The 18,807-nt window shown below is 37.8% G+C and overlaps 1 protein-coding gene across 1 annotated transcript in view; it reads left to right on the top strand.

Moving 5' to 3' along the window:
• CCDC171 (coiled-coil domain containing 171) overlaps nucleotides 1-18,807 on the top strand; it is a 160,889-nt gene that overhangs the window by 57,463 nt on the left and 84,619 nt on the right. Inside the window, exons 11-15 of the mRNA XM_085042372.1 lie at nucleotides 1,309-1,412; nucleotides 4,210-4,299; nucleotides 6,089-6,289; nucleotides 8,198-8,365; nucleotides 10,208-10,396. Coding sequence (XP_084898498.1) covers nucleotides 1,309-1,412; nucleotides 4,210-4,299; nucleotides 6,089-6,289; nucleotides 8,198-8,365; nucleotides 10,208-10,396 — 752 coding nt within the window. The remainder of the gene's footprint in view (nucleotides 1-1,308; nucleotides 1,413-4,209; nucleotides 4,300-6,088; nucleotides 6,290-8,197; nucleotides 8,366-10,207; nucleotides 10,397-18,807) is intronic.

Here is an 18,807-nt window from a genome sequence, read left to right as displayed (position 1 = left end):
GGTGCATTATGTGTAGCCTACAGTGAAATCTCATCATTTTTATACAATGCCTTAGTAGAATATTGTGCTTATTAGCACTAATTATAGAATTCTTAAAAATTACTCACCTTGCAAGTACATAAGTGCACCTCCTCTAGCTGATGAAATTTATGGAGAGCCAAAGAAAAGGCTCAGACTTTAGTATCTGATTTGACTTTATGAACGACTCCATGTAAATTGCTTAATGACACTGGTGATGAACCCCTGTATCATTGTTTAGTTCTCATAGGAGTTTTGATGGTTTATCCTTCCTGGATTTCAAATGCCACAGATTTTTTTCCTTCTGCAAAATAAGGCTGCTGTTAGAGCTGGTAAAGTTAGTTTTGCTTATAGAACATGTTAAAACTTGTGAAAAAGTTGATACTATAATTTGTTACAAAGTAAGTTATAAATGCTTCTTAAGAATATAAATAATGCTGAGAAGAATGATCTGTCAATAACCTGGTATTGAGATGTAACACCAGGGGAAAAAAAGTTTGTTCTTGAAAACTGAGTATCAGCTGACATCTTGCGACCTCTCAATCAATATGGTGTTCTTTTGCTTTCTTGGCACATTGTTCTATAGGCTTTGGTAGGGTCAGACTTGTTCATATGTCCCTAATTAAGGCAGCAAGATAAGAAATACCCATCTAAAGGTTTAGTAAATAAGTTTAGTGTGTGTATAATGGATATATCATATTTATAATTGAACCATTATGTGGGCCTTTACAAACAGATAACTTTTTTTTTCATTCCTTGGGAATGAAATTCAAGATAATTTAAAATGTTTTTAAATCTTCTCCAAGCATAACATAATCATGTGAACTTTGACTTGGTAAAGCTCTAAGTAAATGAAATACTGCATTATTATATGCATGCTTAGTCACAACAGCAAAACAATGTCAGGAAAAGTGTAACATTCTTGACTTTCAGACATGTTTTTCAAAGTATATAATTGTGTGGTTTTGAAGTTGGTTTGTCTGACTCAATGACGCAGGCTTGACCATAGTAAAAATAATGTGAGATTGCATACCGGCTGCATTTGGTGTAAATGTAATCCAGAATTTACAGTTCTGTATCTTGTATTAAAGCTTTTATACAACTGTCTTTCAGCTATATTTTCTGTGAAAGCATGTCTATACAGCTGTATCTCTCATGGCAAACAAGGCTGCTCTTCAGTGTTCTGTATTGTCACTGAAGCCCTAACTAATTCTAATACCTCACATCCAGAGCAAGTAGTTTTGTCTCTGTGGCTTTAAGGCTTAATTTTTGTTCCGTGTTTTCCTTCAGGCACTTGTGAGGACAAAGATAAACCTCTGAGCTGCTCTGTCGTTGAGACTTTGAGGTGTACCTTGACAGCTTACCAGAACAAGCTGGAAGATACATCTAATGAGGTAACACTTGCAATGTTTGGCTCTGTATGTATTGTGTTTGGCCTGCAGCAGTACATACACTTTGCTTGTAAAAAGGGGCAGAAGAGTGGGAGCGTTGAGTTGACAGCTTCAAGTATACCCAAAGAAAAAATCTCTGTCGCTAGTATTTCTCTAACCTTGCCCTACAGTGAAGTTTCACTTACATTTATGGCGACAAGGAGAAGAGTTTTTTGTCTTTCTAGTTTAATTTGGTTTACCTGTTCAGCCTTTTGGGGTTATACTCAAAAAACACGTAGGATAACAAGCCATTCATATATAGGATTTTAGTTAAAAGATAGTGATCTAAGAGTGCAGTGGCATATGCTGCAGTATTCCTAAATACATAATGGTTGAGCCTCAGTAGTCATTGCTATCAGCTATGTAAATGCTCATGATCCCCTGCTCATGATCAACTTTTAAAGCTGATATAATTTTCTGAGGAGAGTGTGTTTTCAATGGAATCTCGTTGGGAGCTATTTTGCGGTCCTTTCAATTAAAATAGGACCAATTCAATACTGTTTTTAAGTTATCTAAGAAAATAACGGAAATATTTCAGTTTTGGGTCTCTTAGGCTTGAAAAAAAATCAGGTTTTTTCCATCCAGTCCTGCTGTCCTTTTATATCACCGACTGAGAAGTTACAGTCTTGCATTTGTTTTGTTGTTTTTTTTTGCTACTGTGACTAAATGACTCCTCTTGGGTGTAAATGTTTTATTTATGTGTGGCTTTAAAGGCTTTAGAAAGAAGTTAACTGCACCATTCAAACTTTCTGTACAAACTTGTGATTAGCTTGTCTTTGAATCAAATTGGCAAATACAGAAAGGCAAGGTGTGATAAGATTGTAAAAATATCAGCACTACATTTCTAGGTTTTGTGTTTTGTTTTGACAAAAGCATAGTCTAGCTAGTCACTCAACACATTAAAAAAAATTTAAAAAAAGAAAAAAAGAAAAGTATATCAGTTTTGCCCCTTTTATTGAGAAAAGAATGGGCTCCCACAAGACCTTTGAATTTGTTCAAGGGGCACAAAAATAAGTGACCATGGAAACAATTATACTTTTTAAACAGAAAGCGCTGTTAAGTCTCTCCCAGTGAGATAAGAGAACTGATGTGTATAGTCATTATGAAACTCTTCTGAGACCCAAGTCTGGAAGTTGAAGAGTAACTAGGAACATATTACCCACAGTGAATTGTTATTTGGGAGGAGGAGCATCACGTGATAGGCAGCACAGTTGAAAAGTCGACTCAGCAGGCTTTGGCTTAGTGATGTGCTTTGTTGTGAAACTGTGCCAGAGACAGCAGTGGGGAGACCAAGGGGGTGGCTTCTAAGAAAGCAAAGAGAGTGTTCTGACAGAAAGAAGAATGAACTGTCAAGGAAAATAAATCGCAAGCAGAGCAGGACCAACAGATGACCTGCCACAAGACTTCCCAGTAGGACTGTGTGTGACTGACCCTGAAGTTGTCATATGGAGCCAGAGATCACTGAGCACCTTCGTGGTGCACAGAAAGGGCAGTGCTCTGTCCTTCTTGATTACCCCTGCCCCTGCAGAGAATGCTGCTTTTGGCTTTTTATATGTTAGATATGGTTAATAATAAAACTTAATAATACAATAATGCACAAGGGGACTATGAAGGGCACTGTGCAATAAAACCAGGATGTTTTAATACACAGTAGGAAGGGTTTTAGTAAGCAACACAACAGTAAGCAATTTTTAGTGGTTTGCTTTATAGAGAGATTTTCAACAAGATCCCCACATATTAATGAATTTATTAATGTATGTGTACACCTGTATGTATATGTGAAATATACTGGTGAACTTGTTGTGTGTCATCTTTAACTTACTGTGTTAAACATTAGATTAAAAGGTCTAGTTAATTTGTGTGACTGATAGGTGTAGAAGTGTTTTGGGTTTTGTAGTTAACTGGCTTCTGACTTTCTGTATAGTGTGGACACCAAAATATGTTTGGGGAGAGAGAAAAGACTAGTAAACCAATAAACAGAATGGAAGTATTCCAGTAGCATTCTGTAATTTACTATAATTTTTTCTAAGTGTTCTGCCAGGTCTCCTGACATCAAAATGTAAAAATAAACATATGATTTAAGAAGTAATTCATAAATTTTGTAAATGGGGTATCCTGGTTCTAAGTTGTTCTTTAAATGTCAGGTGTTAACAGTATCATCATGTAAACAAAGATACAGAGTATTTTGTTATGTTGTTACCCTTTTTGAAAGTGATAAGTGAAGCTAGTACACATTATGGTGCCTCAGTACACATTAAGCAACCTCTGAGATGGTTTCTTTTAACCCTACAGTAGTCACTGTGCCTCTTTGGAACATTGCTGCTTTTTACAGTATGTGAGTACTATCCAGTGCTCAGTAAAGAACCGTGCTTGTAGCTGCACAATTTCTGCAAATGGCCACTGTCTTGAAAACTTGTTTTCTCAAACCACTCCCCAGATCATTATCTGAATTTATTATGCTTTCAAGTGCATTTCAGAGTCTATGTTTTTGTCAGATATCTTGAGAGTTAATAGGTTAGGTAAGAGTGGACACAGTTTGGGATTCTGCCACTACTCTTTATTTTAAATCACTATAAAAGAGTTATTTAGTGCTTTTGTAATGGCATGTTTTTTAGATTGTATGGAGTACAAAAGCTGTTCGAGGAATTGAAATAAATGTTGGTTTTTTACTCTTATATACAAAATCCTTCCCTTATATTATATTGAAAAGATCACTGCAGTCTTTCTGTAAAAACCTGTTTGACCTCCATATTTTTCACAGCTTGAGGAAACAAAGGCTTTGTGTAAAAAGATGACAAAAGAACTGCAGATGTATGAGGAGAAAATGTGTGCTGTAAGACAAGACCTTAAGGTATGGTTTAATGAATTTAGCGTAAAATTCAAAAGTTCTGTGTAAGGTATCTTTCTGGATTAAAGGTGTCTTTTTTTTATCAGAGTAAGTCTCTATGTCATTGTATTCTGTTGAGCAAGCTAGCTAACCTAGCAAGTTTGTGTGAAGCCATGCTACTTTATTCTGGTTACTGCTGTAAACTACATAACATCAATGATTGCACTTCTGAAATAATTAAAATATATTTATAAATTTGCAAAGTATTGTTTTATATTGAAATCAGTATCAGTATTTTTTTTTAGTTTTTCCTCAAGAAAAAGAAAAGAGAATTTAATTACCTGTGTTCATATGAAAGTATATTTTATTAAAGATGTCCATTCTTTTGTTACTTCTTTTTGTTTGTGTTTATCAGAAAGGTCAATGCATGTGATGCATCAAGCTGTCTTTAACAGCTGTAAAGCAAGCAGCCTAAATTTCTTAGGGTAAAATTTACCTGAGATAAAAACACTTGAGAACTTTTTCCTTTAATTTCAGAACAATAATTTTTATTATCTGTTTTTGGCTGACACCACTTTTATGATGTCCTTTCTGGTTAAATCAGTAGCCAAGGGAGTGAGCAAGTCCTGAGGTTGTGGTTTAACTTAATCTCCCAACTAGAAAAGTGTTGTATTACTGCCAAAATAGAATGTCTGTAAACCCAGTGTTTTTCAGGTCATTTTGCTGAGGATATGCTGATTTATGTTTTAATGAAGTGTTTTTCTGCAACATTCATTGAGACTTCTCATTAATAGATACTTGCACATGATATGTTGTCATCTGTTCTGAACTTTCTTTACTAATTTATGTTCAAACGATTTAAGACTTTGGCTTCTGTTACAGCACCTTTTTAAGTCACCTAAAAATTCTGCAACCCTTTGCAAGACATACTTGTATTCTTCATGCAAAAACTGAGCTTGCTGCACATGGGGGGTACTGGTTTTTATGCAATATGCCAGTTTTCAATCTCTCTAAAATTTTTGTAATAATATTGTATAGATGATGAAAATTTAGATCCAGTCTGAAAGCACTTGTGTTAGAAATTTAACATTGCTTTAAAATTTTAACGTTTTCATTAAAAAGAATAGAAGTTGTTGTCTGATGAATTTAGTAGTATCTTTTGTATGATTTTATGATCTATGAAGCTATGATTTTATAAAAAATAAACAATGCTTTCAGTTTGACCTTTTGCATACTTTATCAGGGCTCGAAATTCAGTGTATCTGCGCAGTATTTTGGCTTAAAAGTGGTAGTGTATTACGTTCTTTGTTTACCTGGTAAGATTTTGGTGCTGGTAATATAATGATTGTATTTAGGACTATTTCTGATTATTACTTACTTCCCATGGTAAAGCCTCTAAAGAGAGTCCTCACATTTTTTTATCTTGTGTATAAAGAATACAATGTGCAACAAGAGCTGTGTTGCTTACGGGGTCAGCTGTAACAGATCAGGGATTCACTTAAATAAAACAATGTATCTTTTCAATGGCTCTGAGAGCTTTGCACTCTGCAGAAGGTAAGCTGGTCCTTGTGTTCTGCGTAGAGGGGACTCTGAAGATCACTGCATCATGAAGCCTTTACCAGTCAGAGATGGATTTCAATGCTGTCTAGATGCAAGTTGTGTAAGAAGCCTATTGTCAGTTTTGAAATTCTGTTACTGACTTATCCCGGAGTCGTGTGAATACATGTGGTTATATGACTGTTTACTTCCTCAGATGATGAGCACTTGACTAAGGTAACGTTTTATACCAACCTTTTGTGCCTCTGTTTTACAGGAAGCTCAGGATACCATGGCTCATGCCAACGAAGAGTTAAACCATCTGCACGTTAAGTGTGCAGACAGAGACACTTTAATAGAAACTTTAAAAATGGAGCTACAGGATGTACAGCAATGCTGGGAGAAAGAGCAAGTACGTGCCACAGAATCTGAAAATGAAATCCGGAAGCTTACCAGGGCTTACCAGAAGGATATGGAGGTATTACTAGAGACAAGATGACTGTCAAAGAGTCTTTATTTAATCTCAGCTTTATACATTTACATACATCAGATGGTTACTCTTAGTCTTAACAGATTTATCCCTAAAATATGATTTTAAGATATGTATTTTGAAATATGTGTTTAATATCTACAACATCTCAGGACATATTGGTTCTCCTTTCTTCTGTATGAGAACTAATAGCTTAATCATTCCAGTATTTTTAATTTTTAGAAAACAGAGTTTATTTAAAGAGCTATGCTGGATGAACAATTGTTTCTTTCTTTCAAATAAAAAGTTAACAGAAATGTTTTACAATTGAAACATACAATAGTGTCATTATCATGTATTAATTACTGATCTACATGGCAATTGATAGATAGCAAATATGGAACTGAGGTAGTTTTTTATGCATGCCACAAAACATAGAAATTCTTGTTTTTCATCTCTTAGCTAATTGTGGTGTGCTATATGTGGGAATGGGTCCACAACATCTTATTTCAGAACTATTATCTCTCTCCTTATATGTATTAACAGATGTTAATTTTGTTGCTTTTTCCGCCCAATAAAGTGGCCCTGTACTAGCAATGGAAATGATATACTTGTAGTTGTTGTCCATATTGAGCTCATTACTTCCACAAATTTGACATGGATGCCAACTGAGTAAAAAGGAAACATTCTTTCCACCTCTTTTACAGTCTGGTATTTAAATAGGGTCCACATGAAGCAGCTGGAATTGTTACACACATCAGATAATGATTAAAGTGAAGGAAACTAGAAGTCTGGCTATATTGTAAAGTCAGCATGTCTACAACTCTGTGGCTGCATTCAACATGTGTGAATTGATTTGGGGTCTTGGAATCCTGTTTTTTGTGCCAAATGGATAATTATCATCCTAGTTTTATCGCAGCTCAAACAAAAATGTAATGTTGGTGGCACACTGGATTTTCCTTGGGGAATTTGAAGATCTGTTGGAAACAAAGTTTAACTAAACTAAACTACAATTTCTTTTCAATTGCCTAAAATACCATTAAATAATTGTGACAAAATGCACCTAAGTGTAATGAAAAGGGCTCAGAAAAACTCTGGTTTCCCATCTCGGCCATCTGCAATTTCTTAGTGTAAAACCTAAACCAAGGCCCCTGGAAAACAATGGGAACCTTTACAATGGTTTACAGACTTTGTTCTTGTGACTTTTGAGGTACAGTTTGCTATTGTTGTCCTAATCAAAGTTGCTGAGTTGCATATATGTACTAAAAGCATGAAAGCTGGAATTTCTATGGCTTTGCTATTGTTGCTAAAATTTATTTATAACTTGCATCAATTTATTATATTACTAGCTAAAATCAGTGTAAATGAATGAGGCATGGTTTGTGGAATTTAACTGATGAAGCTATAAGCCTATTTTGTCTGGCCATTTAGTCTCATACATAATCCATAGAAAAACAATTTTAAAAAGACTTCAGAGTGATAGTTGTGTAAATGGTGTGTTGTGCTGCCAAGCCAATCAGACAATTTTCTGCATGCTTTGCAATTGTTGCAAGTGGGCACAGTTTGAATATAACTGAAAGTTTTAAGATAAATAAATAAATTGCATGTACTTATGGCATGAAATTTTTCATCTGTATCAGGTAGTGGTTGTGGTGACAGCAGGACTGTTCTGTGTTTATATAATTTATTTTTAAGTTATGTCTAAACAGACAAATTTCATAAAAACTGTTTTCTTACATTTTCTTCAGTATGTATGACTGCAAATATTAGTAATTGAGGAATTTTAAAAAAGTTTTGAGAATGAGCTGTGTGGGCTTTTTTTCACTTGCATGCAGTTCGTATTACTGCCCATGTGATGCATATCTTTCAATTCTAACACTGTTCAGATACAACATGTTATTTTTCTTTTTGTTTCAGGAGAAGCTAACATTCCTCCATAGCTTATACCAGCATTTGATAGCAGGCTGTGTGCTTATAAAACAACCAGAAGGCATCCTAGATAGATTCTCTTGGCCTGAGCTTTGTGTAGTCTTGCAGGAGAATGTTGATGCCCTGATCTCAGACCTCAACAGGGCTAATGAGAAGGTAAGTATCCTTAGGCACCAGCTACCTCCATTAAATTCAGTGACATTTGTCCACATCGCAGTATCATTAAAAAGGACTGACATTCATCTTATTTCAAAAAGAATTTGGACGTTAATAATTCAATACCATTAATTATGGCTTGTCTACAACTCAGTTTGATGCCATTGCTATGGGCATGTAAATGTGACTGAAGTCTGTATGAAGTCTCTAAGCTCCACTTTCAGTGCAGGACATGCTAATAGTACTAGCCAATATTAGCCACAGGGACCTAATTAAAAGAAAATAAATTAATCTTACTGATGAAGCAATTCAAAGAACGTAGTCATTTACACTAATAAAGCAAGTCTTTATTTTACCATAAAACAGAAACAAAATGCACTTACTCCAGGAATATCGTCTTTAAATTATATGTTTATTATTCAGAGGTACTATTTGAAAGAATGACGGTGTATTTTTTTCATGTAATTGTAGTTCATGGATTATAGAATTGTATTCAGAAACACAAATAGGAAGTATGTGTTTTTATGAAACATGTCAATATTTGCTATAAGGAGGAGCTGTACTTTTTGGAATTATTTTCATGTAAGTAAGCTTATGTGGCCTTTCTCTCCAGAAATTCTTGCATTTTTAGGAAAGAAAAGACCTAATTTTAAACAAATTAAACGGACTCCTTTCCACAGACTAACATATTACAGTCTTTAGGAATTTAGTCTAAAGTCTAAGACTAGTGCAGCAACGCCAGAACTTGTTTGCGCTGACATTTTTTGAAACATGGTAAGGGAAAAGCACCTTCGGACTTCTCTGTCTTCTGGAGTTGTGATCACTCTTCTGGTCTGAGTAAGGTGCAGGGCTGGTTATAGTGAATTGTTTTAAGTCTGCCCATCATTTAATAAATAACCCTTTCTAAAGGGGATAGGATAAAGACTTCATTATGAACATTTGATGTACTTTTCTGTTTTACTTTCAAAGTAAAGGAGGAAAAGGAATGGAAGAGAAGGGAGTGAACATTATTGGCAGTGTTTGGAGGTGTTGTGTCATATTGTTTCTTGCTTTTTAATTTAGTATGGTTATTGATATTGACTGTGAGGTCTCTAGGGCTCTTTTCATGTACTTACCAGCTTTTCAGGGATTTTGAACAGTATGGCACTTGTGTTTTTCCCGCTTTCTTGCAAACAAAATTTTTCTCCTGCATTTCTGTGTGACCTATTTGAAAAGTAGCTTGCTGATACTGTAGTAATAAAGTGTAGGTGTATTTATTTAAAGATTATTGTGGCTTTGATTAATTTCCTCCATTTAGTTTGCATGGGAAAAAGTTATCCACAGAGTGAACCCATTTGTGGTTGTTGAAAACAGTTTCTGTCTGCTAAAATATTCTGAAATTCTTTTAATACTTAATAATATCTGGAATATCTTAGGTTTTCACTAAAACAAAAATTAAATTAAGGACTGGGGTTTTTTTGATATAATTTGCAGTTCTTGTAAATTTCTAAAGGACTGGTAAACTCAGATTGGTACTTTAGCGACATGAGATTTAATGCACTTGTGTAAAAAAAAACCAAAATAGAAGTGTCCAGTTCAGGTTTTCAACAAAGAAACCAACCAATATCTGCCACACGGTACAACAATGGTAAAACTAAAATCAGTTTTTTGTTCATTTTGTTGCACAATTCAAGTAAATAATCTGTCATGAAAGGCTCTTACTTAATTTTAATGAATATGTTGGAGAAATTGCAGTTTATATTTTATGCTGGGATCATCTGTTGGTTAAATTGATATGTACAAATAAAGTAAAAAGGCGTTTAGAGAGGTAAAAGAATTTCTTTTTAAATGCTTGTCACGCAGATAACTCACCTAGAATATATTTATAAAAACAAGTCCAATACTATGAAGGAGCTTCAACTGAGCCAGGAAGATGCTTTTAATAAAATGGCTGAACAGATAAAAGCACAGGCAAGCTGTTGGCAGAAAGAAAAAAAGTATCTGGAACAGCAGTACTCAGATCTCCTTGGGGAAGTTCATGCAAGGGCACAGGTATGGTGTTATGAACTTCTGATTGTTTTATGCTTGTAAATATTTAATGGATTATTTCAGTAGTCTGAGCCCCTAACCAGTTTAAGGCTGTTTAAAATAAAAAAAAAAAAAAAAACCCAAAACCCAAACTCTGTGCTAGTATTAACTCCATTTGTAATAAGAAATAAAAGACTTTGCCAAAACATTCCAGAAGTGAATTGCCTAATTTGGCCTACAGTTGTTAGTGGGGTTTTTTTGGGTTTTTTTGAGAATGTTAAGGGTGTAAGATTGAATTGGCTTGCTTTAAGAGTTATACGGGGCAGTGGTTATATTTTTTTCAATGTCATGCTTTGCAAAGACTGTGTAGAGTAACAGTAATAGGGTGTCATCTGGGGGTAAATTTTGTTATATACATTCTGACCCTAAAAACCAATTAGCCATTACAGTGGTAGATTTCAACAGTATTAAAGGACTCTGTTATACAGATGCTACAGTGGGCAGTGGGTCAAAAGTGTAAAACTGTTGGCACTGATTTTTAGATCAGTTGTTTGCAATTTAAAATGATCGCTATTGTTCTACAGCCACCACTCACCATGATTTCAATCACATTCATTTACATGTGTTTCAATTAAAACTGTTGCGAAACAGAGGAAATAAGGTATATCTTGTTACTTGTGGCTGCCACCTGCAACTTACTTCATCTGAAAAATGCTGTATTTGACTCAGATTTTAGGCTTGGAACTCTTTGTGTACTGAAAAATATATTTATGAAGTATTCTCTTTGGCAATTTATGGTGATTTCTTAGGATTGAGTTATAATTTTGCAGGTATTTTTTGCTTGGTATTTACATTTCGCATTGGATACTGACAAGGCTAAAAACACCCCTATGAGTGGAATAAGTGGAATCTAGATTTATAATAAGTTTTCCCAACATCATGCAATTTCAGCTTATGGCTTTCATTTGCCAACAAAAAGAATGGTGAAATAAGGAAGCTTAATTTTCATTTTAAAAATTACACTTCCTTCCTAAAGAAAAAGTGGAGTTACACAATTTAGGTTTCCTCCTCCTGTGGATGATGGGTCACGTCTTTAAAAACTCTAGTGTTTTGCAAAAAATTGGTGCTCTGCAGTAGTCCACCATTCTTTGGGATGGTGCTGAACCTGCCAGCCTCCCCAGCTGGATTAGACAGCATGTAGAGCATGCAGTGAAAAGTGTTTCTTTTTTGTGGAGTGCGCATTAGGCATGTCTTCTCGAAAAAAATTCATCTGTCAGCTTGCTGTACAGGACTACTGAGTTTCTAAAAGGGAAGTGTTTTCCCTTAGAAACATCTGGGCATGTTTTCTAACACAGGTTATATAATGTGGGAATGCAAGCTGCTAGTTTTTTGATCTAGATAGTGCAAAGTCTGTATAGACTTAGATGATCAACAATTTATTTTCCATCTCATGTATCAGTTTGTCTTCCTTACCTTTCAGTGTCAAACTGTCAAGAAGACAGTCTAATTTCTTCTTGATTTCTAATTTGTGACTGACTTTCAATTGCAAATACCAAATTAAGCCTTTCCCTCCCTGGGATTCATAAGGTCCATGAATGTCTATTGTTAGGGCTGTCCTAGTCCTTATTGCCCTTAGCTTAACTGTATATTACCTATTGCATTTTGAGCCATTTAGCCATGTTTGTCTGCAAGGTCACTGCTCTGTTTGGCCAGAAGTGTACAGACAGACTAATGTCATAGCCTTATTTCCAAAGGAAACAAGGAAAAATGTTCCACAAGTTACAGAATGTCTTCAAAGGATCTTTAAGATTTACTGACTGCCAGTGATTACATAAAGATGCAGAATGCAATATTTAAATTTAATTATTTTAGCAAGCTTTATTCATTAAATTTTATAGGAAGCATATAAACAGTGCAAGTGGAATATAATTTGCCAGTATTTCATTGTACAGCTGGGGGTCTCCTCACTCTAGGACACTTACTCTAGCACTACAAGGAAACTGTAGCAATTTGCTGCATTTTCCATCCAAAGATCTGAGTGTTAATTGCAAACACTTAAGTGAAATAACCCCTTGTAGGGTTTAGTTCCTTTCTGAAAAGGGAAGATGAGTGATTTTTGCTGTCCTGCACCGAGTTAATGGTACACCACAGGATGTTTCCTTTTATTTGTAACTGTTGTCTTCAACCAGTGTCCCATAACTACTTGTAGATATTTTCTCCTCAGAGGTCCTGTGTTGAGACTGCTTTAATTTTTCAAATTGTTGATACATGTGTGAAAGCTAACTGTAGAGTATCAATTCGCACTCTCAAGAGTTAACAGCTCTAACTGCACAGCAGTGTAAGTAATGTATCTTGAAAATTATTGTTTTGGTTTATTAGAACTGCAGTCGAGAGTTAGGGCTTTTCAGAATGGTCTTCTTGTAATTAAAATGCTGCAGAATCTAGAGGTTTTCATGGCAATGACACCTGCTACTGCTTCTATCCCCAGCCAGTACTGTTCAGGGTCCCTGGTTCCACAACAGGATCTATGAATGGTAATAGGTATTACTTCACAGCTGGTACTGTAGGTCAGATGGATGGTGTAATCGGAAAGCAGTTTTACTGTTTTTTATAGGACAGAAATTCCCAGAGTAGCCTTATCACAGATCAGCAATAAACAAGGCACTCTATAGCTACCACTCTTTGTCAGTAGTCTCCATGTTTGGGGAGTCAATGGAGTGTAAAATGCGTATCCTTTTTCTTTGCCTATTGTAGCAGGAGTCAAGTCCTCTTGATTTGATTGTGTGCCATTTTGAAAATGTTACTATGCCTGTTCCTTAGCCTGTTCCTTAGCCTCACACAAATTATTTATTATTTATAGTCTCACAGGAAATGTCTCCTGAATTTTAACTACCAGTTGTTTGTTTATTATATGGACGTTTATTAATCTGTCCCCTTTTTTTGTGGCAACCACTTAAAATAGAAGGGTTTTGTTCTGATATGAAAAAGCATATTTTAAGAGAAAAATTGTGTAACTACTTAAAAAATGTTAATTTCAACAGAAAAATGAAAGCTTTGCTAAATAGGAAAAGGAGAAATTCCCTAGGGAGGAAGGAATAAAGGTCCTTTTTATTTCTTGGGTGGAGGTCTTTTACAGCAAGGCAGGTGGATTCGATTAAGGATGTGACATATTGCAGTTGTATGAAAAGTCAGTGCAATCATTGCAAAAGGAGGAAGAGGAGTGTGTGTAATTATACTGGTCCTGACCTACCAGGTGTCTTCGGTAGGCATGTCTGGCCCATGTACTTAAAACACAGCAAAGGGAGAACAGGAATGTTGATGTTGTTCATAGGTGTAGGTGTGTATATATTTAGAAAAATAAAACAGCTGAACTACAGCAATCACTGATTCACAGAATCACGTAATGGGTCAGGGTGGAAGGGACCATAATGGGTCATCTGGTCCAACCCCTCTGCTCAAGCAGGGTCATCCTAGAGCATGTTGCACAGAATTGTGTCCAGATGGTTCTTGAATATCTCCACTGAGGGAGACTCCCCAACCTCTCTGAGAAGTCTGTGCCAATGCACTGTCACTGCACTGTAAAGAAGTTCTTCCTCATGTTCAGATGGAACTTCCTGTGTATCGGTTTCTGCCTGTTGCCTCTTGTCCTATTGCTTGGCATCACAGAGGAGAGCCTGGTTCCATTCACTGACACCCTCCTTTTAGATACTTGCAGACACTGGTGAGAATCACAGAGTCACAGAATTGTTAGGTTTGGAAGGGACATCTGGAGATCTAGTCCAATTCCCTTGCCAAGGCAAAGTCACCTAGAGCAGGTTACACAGGAAAGCATCAAAGAGGGTTTTGAATGTCTCCAGACAGGGAGACACCATGATCTCCCTGGGAAGCCTACCACCCCCAATATGCGGAAGTTTTTCGTCATGTTGAGGTAGCACTTCTTGTTTTTTAATTTATGGCCATTGCTCCTCATCTAGTATCTCAGTGTTGGGCAGCACTGAGAACAGTTTGGCCTGATCCTCCTGACACCCATCTTGGAGATATTTCTATGTATTCTAGGTATTGATGAGATCCCCTCTCAGTCATCTCCTCTCCAGACTAACCAGGCCCAGCTCCCACAGCCTCTCCTCATGAGAGAGATGCTCCAGACCCCTGATCATCCTTGTGGTCTCCACTGGACCCTCTCCAGCAGCTTCTGGTCTCTCTTGTACTGAGGAGCCCAGAACTGGACACAGCACTCCAGATGTGCCTCACCAGGGCCGAATAGAGGGGTAAGATCACTCATCTTGACCTGCTGGCCACACTTTTCCTGATGCACCCCAGGACACCACTGGCCCTCCTGGCCTCAAGGGCACTGACAGCTCTTGGACAACTTATGATCCACCAAGTTCCAGGTCCTTCTCCACAGAGCTGCTCTGTGCTGGCACTTGGGGCTGTTCCTCCCCAGCTGCAGGCCCAACACTTGCCCTTGCTGAACCTCATTAGGTTTGTCTCTGCCCAACCCTCCGACTGATCAAAGTCCCACAGAATGGCAGCACAGCCTTCAGGTGGATCAGCCACTCCCCCAGTTTAGTGTCACCAGCAAACTTGCTGAGAGTGTGTTTGATCCCTTCCTCCAGGTCGTGACAAACAAGTTGAATGAGACTGGACCCAGTAGTGATCCCTTGGGAACACCACTGACTGCAGGCTTCCAGCTGGACTCTGCTCCACTGACCATGACCCTCTGAGCTCTGCCTTCAGGCAGTTCTTGATCCATCTGACTGTCCTTTCATCTGACATATACTTCCTGAGCTTACCTGTGAGGATGTTATGGGAGACAGTGTGTATGAGGTCCCCTCTCAGTCATCTCTTCTTGTGGCTGCACAGGCCCAGCTCCCTCATTCTGTTCTTGTAAGAAAGATGCCCCAATCCTTTTTTCATCCTCTGTTGCACCTGCTCTAGGACCTCCATGTCTTTCTTGTTCGGAGGAGCACAGAACTGGTGAAAGCACTCCAGATGTAGTGTCACTAAGGCTGAGTAGAGGGACATGATCACTTCCCTTGTTGTCCTTGACATGCTTAGCCAGATGTAATTCCAGATGCACCTTGAACTTTCTTGTCTCATTTCTACTTACTCAGACAACCTCTCTATCTTCATTCCAAGTGGCCTGACCGTGCTTCCATCCCCTGTGTATTTCCTGTTTATGGTTGGGTAATGACAGGAGTTCTTCATTTGTCCATGCAGGTCTATTACCCCCTTTGTCTGATTTCTTGCTCATCAGGATGTGTAAATTTTGAGCCTGAAGGAACTTATCTTTGAATATCAGCCAACTCTCTTGCAACCCTCTTTTCTGGAGGGGATGTTCCCATGGCATTCTTCCAAGAAGATTCTCAAAGAGGTTAAAGTTAACTCTTCTGAAGTCCATGGTTACCATTTTACTTGCTGCTCTGCTTTCACGTTACCCAATACTGAACTCCACAATCTCATGTTCACTACAGCCAAGAAAAGAGCACAACTTGTGCTCCAGATCCCTTGACCAGTTATCCCAAGGCCCTGAGGTCCCTCTTGGTCATCCACAGCCACTTTATTGGGACTTAGTTGCTATCCACCTGCTAGACAGGTAGTGGGTAGTAATCAGCTGGCTGTACCACTGGGAAGTTTCTTGGTGATGGCTCTTACCTGGGCTGCAGGGAATGTATGCGCTAATTCCAGTTGGCAAATTGGGCTCTCCATTTCTCTGAAAAGGGACTTACCAATTGCTACTACCTTTCTTTTTTTCTTAATTGAGGAGGTCATGGTGTAGGAGATAGGTTGCCTTGTCCTAGACAATCAGTCCAGCCCAGATGAACTTTGATCCACATTCTCATTTCCCTGGTTCTGAGATTCCAGAGTCCCATACATATTATATAAGGGCACCTGGGAAGGTGAAGTGGTTTGGGAGGGGATTCACCTCCCCCCACAAGGACAAACTTGTTTCCACTCACGTCTGGTTTCTAAGGTCCCCTCCTGCGTGGTGGTGAGAGGGTGGGGGATCCATTGCTCCATGTGAAGTGGACAGTGGGTGCATTTGTCTGAGGTGTGGTAGAATCTGGTTCCACCACTCAATCTCTTCCTCAGACTCCCTAATACTTCTTAGTCTTTCTACTTTGTCTGAGCTCTGGCATTAGACTGTGTAGGTCACCTGCCTGATCACACCTCACACAGCTGTTGTCTCTGCTGCCCTGAGAGCAGTGCCAGGCTCTGGCAGTCCCTACAGCCTGAGACCTGGGCTCTTGCATGGTTTCTTGGGCACTCCATCTGGATTGCCCCATCCTTCTGGCATGCACAAAGGAAGTAACTTGTCCAAGCAAACACCACACCTGAGCTCTCTCAGTGAGGGAGAAGACCACCAACTGAGCTAAGTGTTTGAGTTGGCAGTGCCTCAGTGCCCTTCCTGCTTGCTCTGACAGTGCAAAGAATGTCATGATGCCCTGGCTCATGTCTCATGCCCTGTTTGCCCTCTCTGTTCGTTGTGTTTCTGCTTGCTTGCTCTCTTTGGGGGCAGCTTTGGTACATGTGGGGCTGAGCCCTGTCCCTTCTTCTGCTGTCTATGCTAAGTCAGAGCTCCAAAAGGAAAACCTTTTAAAGTCTCTGTGTCATCATATTTTTAGTTTGCAGCTCTGTTTCCATGCCAGAGTAAAGGGTAAGGCTGTAGTAAGATGTAGGATGAAATATTTTTGCTAGTAGCACCTGATTTTTTGTTAAGGTTTCTTGGAATTGATGAAGATCTGCAGTGAGCACCAAAGGAAACCAGCTTACCAATGTTTAGGAAGAAGAGTCCATGTCTCTTTCAAAAACCACACTTCTAAGCTTTAAAGAAAGGTCTAGAAACTGTGTCTGGTATAACAAAAGAAATTATTAGCCAGTAAAAGAAAGCAGATGTGTTTTCTTGCAAAACTTACACTTCTGAAGTCAGAGGTTGCCTTATTTATTTTTGCATATTACCTTACCAGAAAAAGCATTGAAAAAAGCGCTTTAATTAGCAAGGGCACTGAATGTTGGTATTGCTGCCCAACAGCCCTGTAGGGATCACAGTTTGTTTACTTAGATATTGGCCTTTCACCTGTGATGGCCTGAAACCATAGGTTGTTTTCTAAATTTGGCTTACCTTTTCAGTTCCTTCCGGTCATGCTATCAGGGTTTTCATCTATAAAAATCAAACACTGTAAATAATGCAGTAGCACTGAAAGTAGTGTCCATGTTCATACTTTATTTTAGCATATTAAAGTGACATATGTGGCCTGTAAATTGCATTTTGAAATTAAATCTTTTAGTGGCCTATTCTATTTTTGTATCACTTGAAGTATTTTAATAGCATTACAAATTCTTTCCCTTCCAAAAAAGTAATAAAATTTTTATTTGGTCAAAGACATTTTGAACTGACTAGGGTATATCTCTATAGAAGTGTGGAGTCTTCTATTTTCATTCTAGGGAAAGCTACATATTTTTCCCCCCCTTTTGTGCTTGCAGAATGGAGAAGGGATAAGAAACCAGGGTGCCCTGCTTACCACTTGTCTGGGACCTATACTAAAAAGAACACAGGAGAATGTGGCACACAGGAGAATGTGGCACACAGGAGGATGACACCATTTTGCACCTTTTTAGACCACTGCTAACAGGAATAATGTCATTCCACATTCAGCAAAATTGTCTTTAGCTCTAAGAGAGGTATCTGAAACTTGGCACAATCCTCAGTTTTCTTCATCATACGGGCTTATAATTCCATCCATGTTTGCCTTTCTTGTGACCATGTATTGTAGCTAAAGCATAAGCTACAGCTTGAACTTGTGGGTTCTTTTTGAACAGTGCCTTAAATTTATTATCTCCCTATACCAGTGGATCCTGTTTAAATGTAGTCACGGTTCCAATCACAGGAGGCTCTCATGCATCAAGAACCCAGTCTCAGTCTCTGAGGTTGCTTAGAGCTCCAAGCATAGTGTCTTCATTCCTATACACGTACTGCAGTCTGCATCATCTAACCATAGTCCTGGTGCTTCCTGATTTGTTAGCATCTTCATTTTGCTGTATCAGTTTGCTATTTTAAATCTCCCTCTTTCTGTATTTCAAGGCATATAGAGGAAAAAAAATAGTGTTCTGCAACTTAAAAAAATACGGAATAGCACTAGTCAAAATAAAAATATCTGTGTTACACTGTTCTTTCGTAAACTCAATTCTGTATGAGACCTAATTAATCTGTGAATATATAAGTAGGGGGTTGATTACAAAGTAATTAAGAGATCACCTTTACTTCCCCTTTTCCAGCTGCTGCCAATCTGTCTACGTTTGTGTTCCAGCACCTTATTTTTTTCTCATCCTTATACTAACCTTATTTCTGCTTTGTAAAACAATGTTCTTTCTGAAACTGGAGCATGTAATTGCTTACTGTTAAGTCAACTCATAAAACTGAATTGTGGACAACC

The sequence above is a fragment of the Lichenostomus cassidix genome, chromosome Z (assembly GCF_008360975.1).
Source record: "Lichenostomus cassidix isolate B80296 chromosome Z, HeHo_3.0, whole genome shotgun sequence".
Lineage (NCBI taxonomy): Eukaryota > Metazoa > Chordata > Aves > Passeriformes > Meliphagidae > Lichenostomus > Lichenostomus cassidix.
This window is presented reverse-complemented; position numbering and strand designations above follow the sequence as displayed.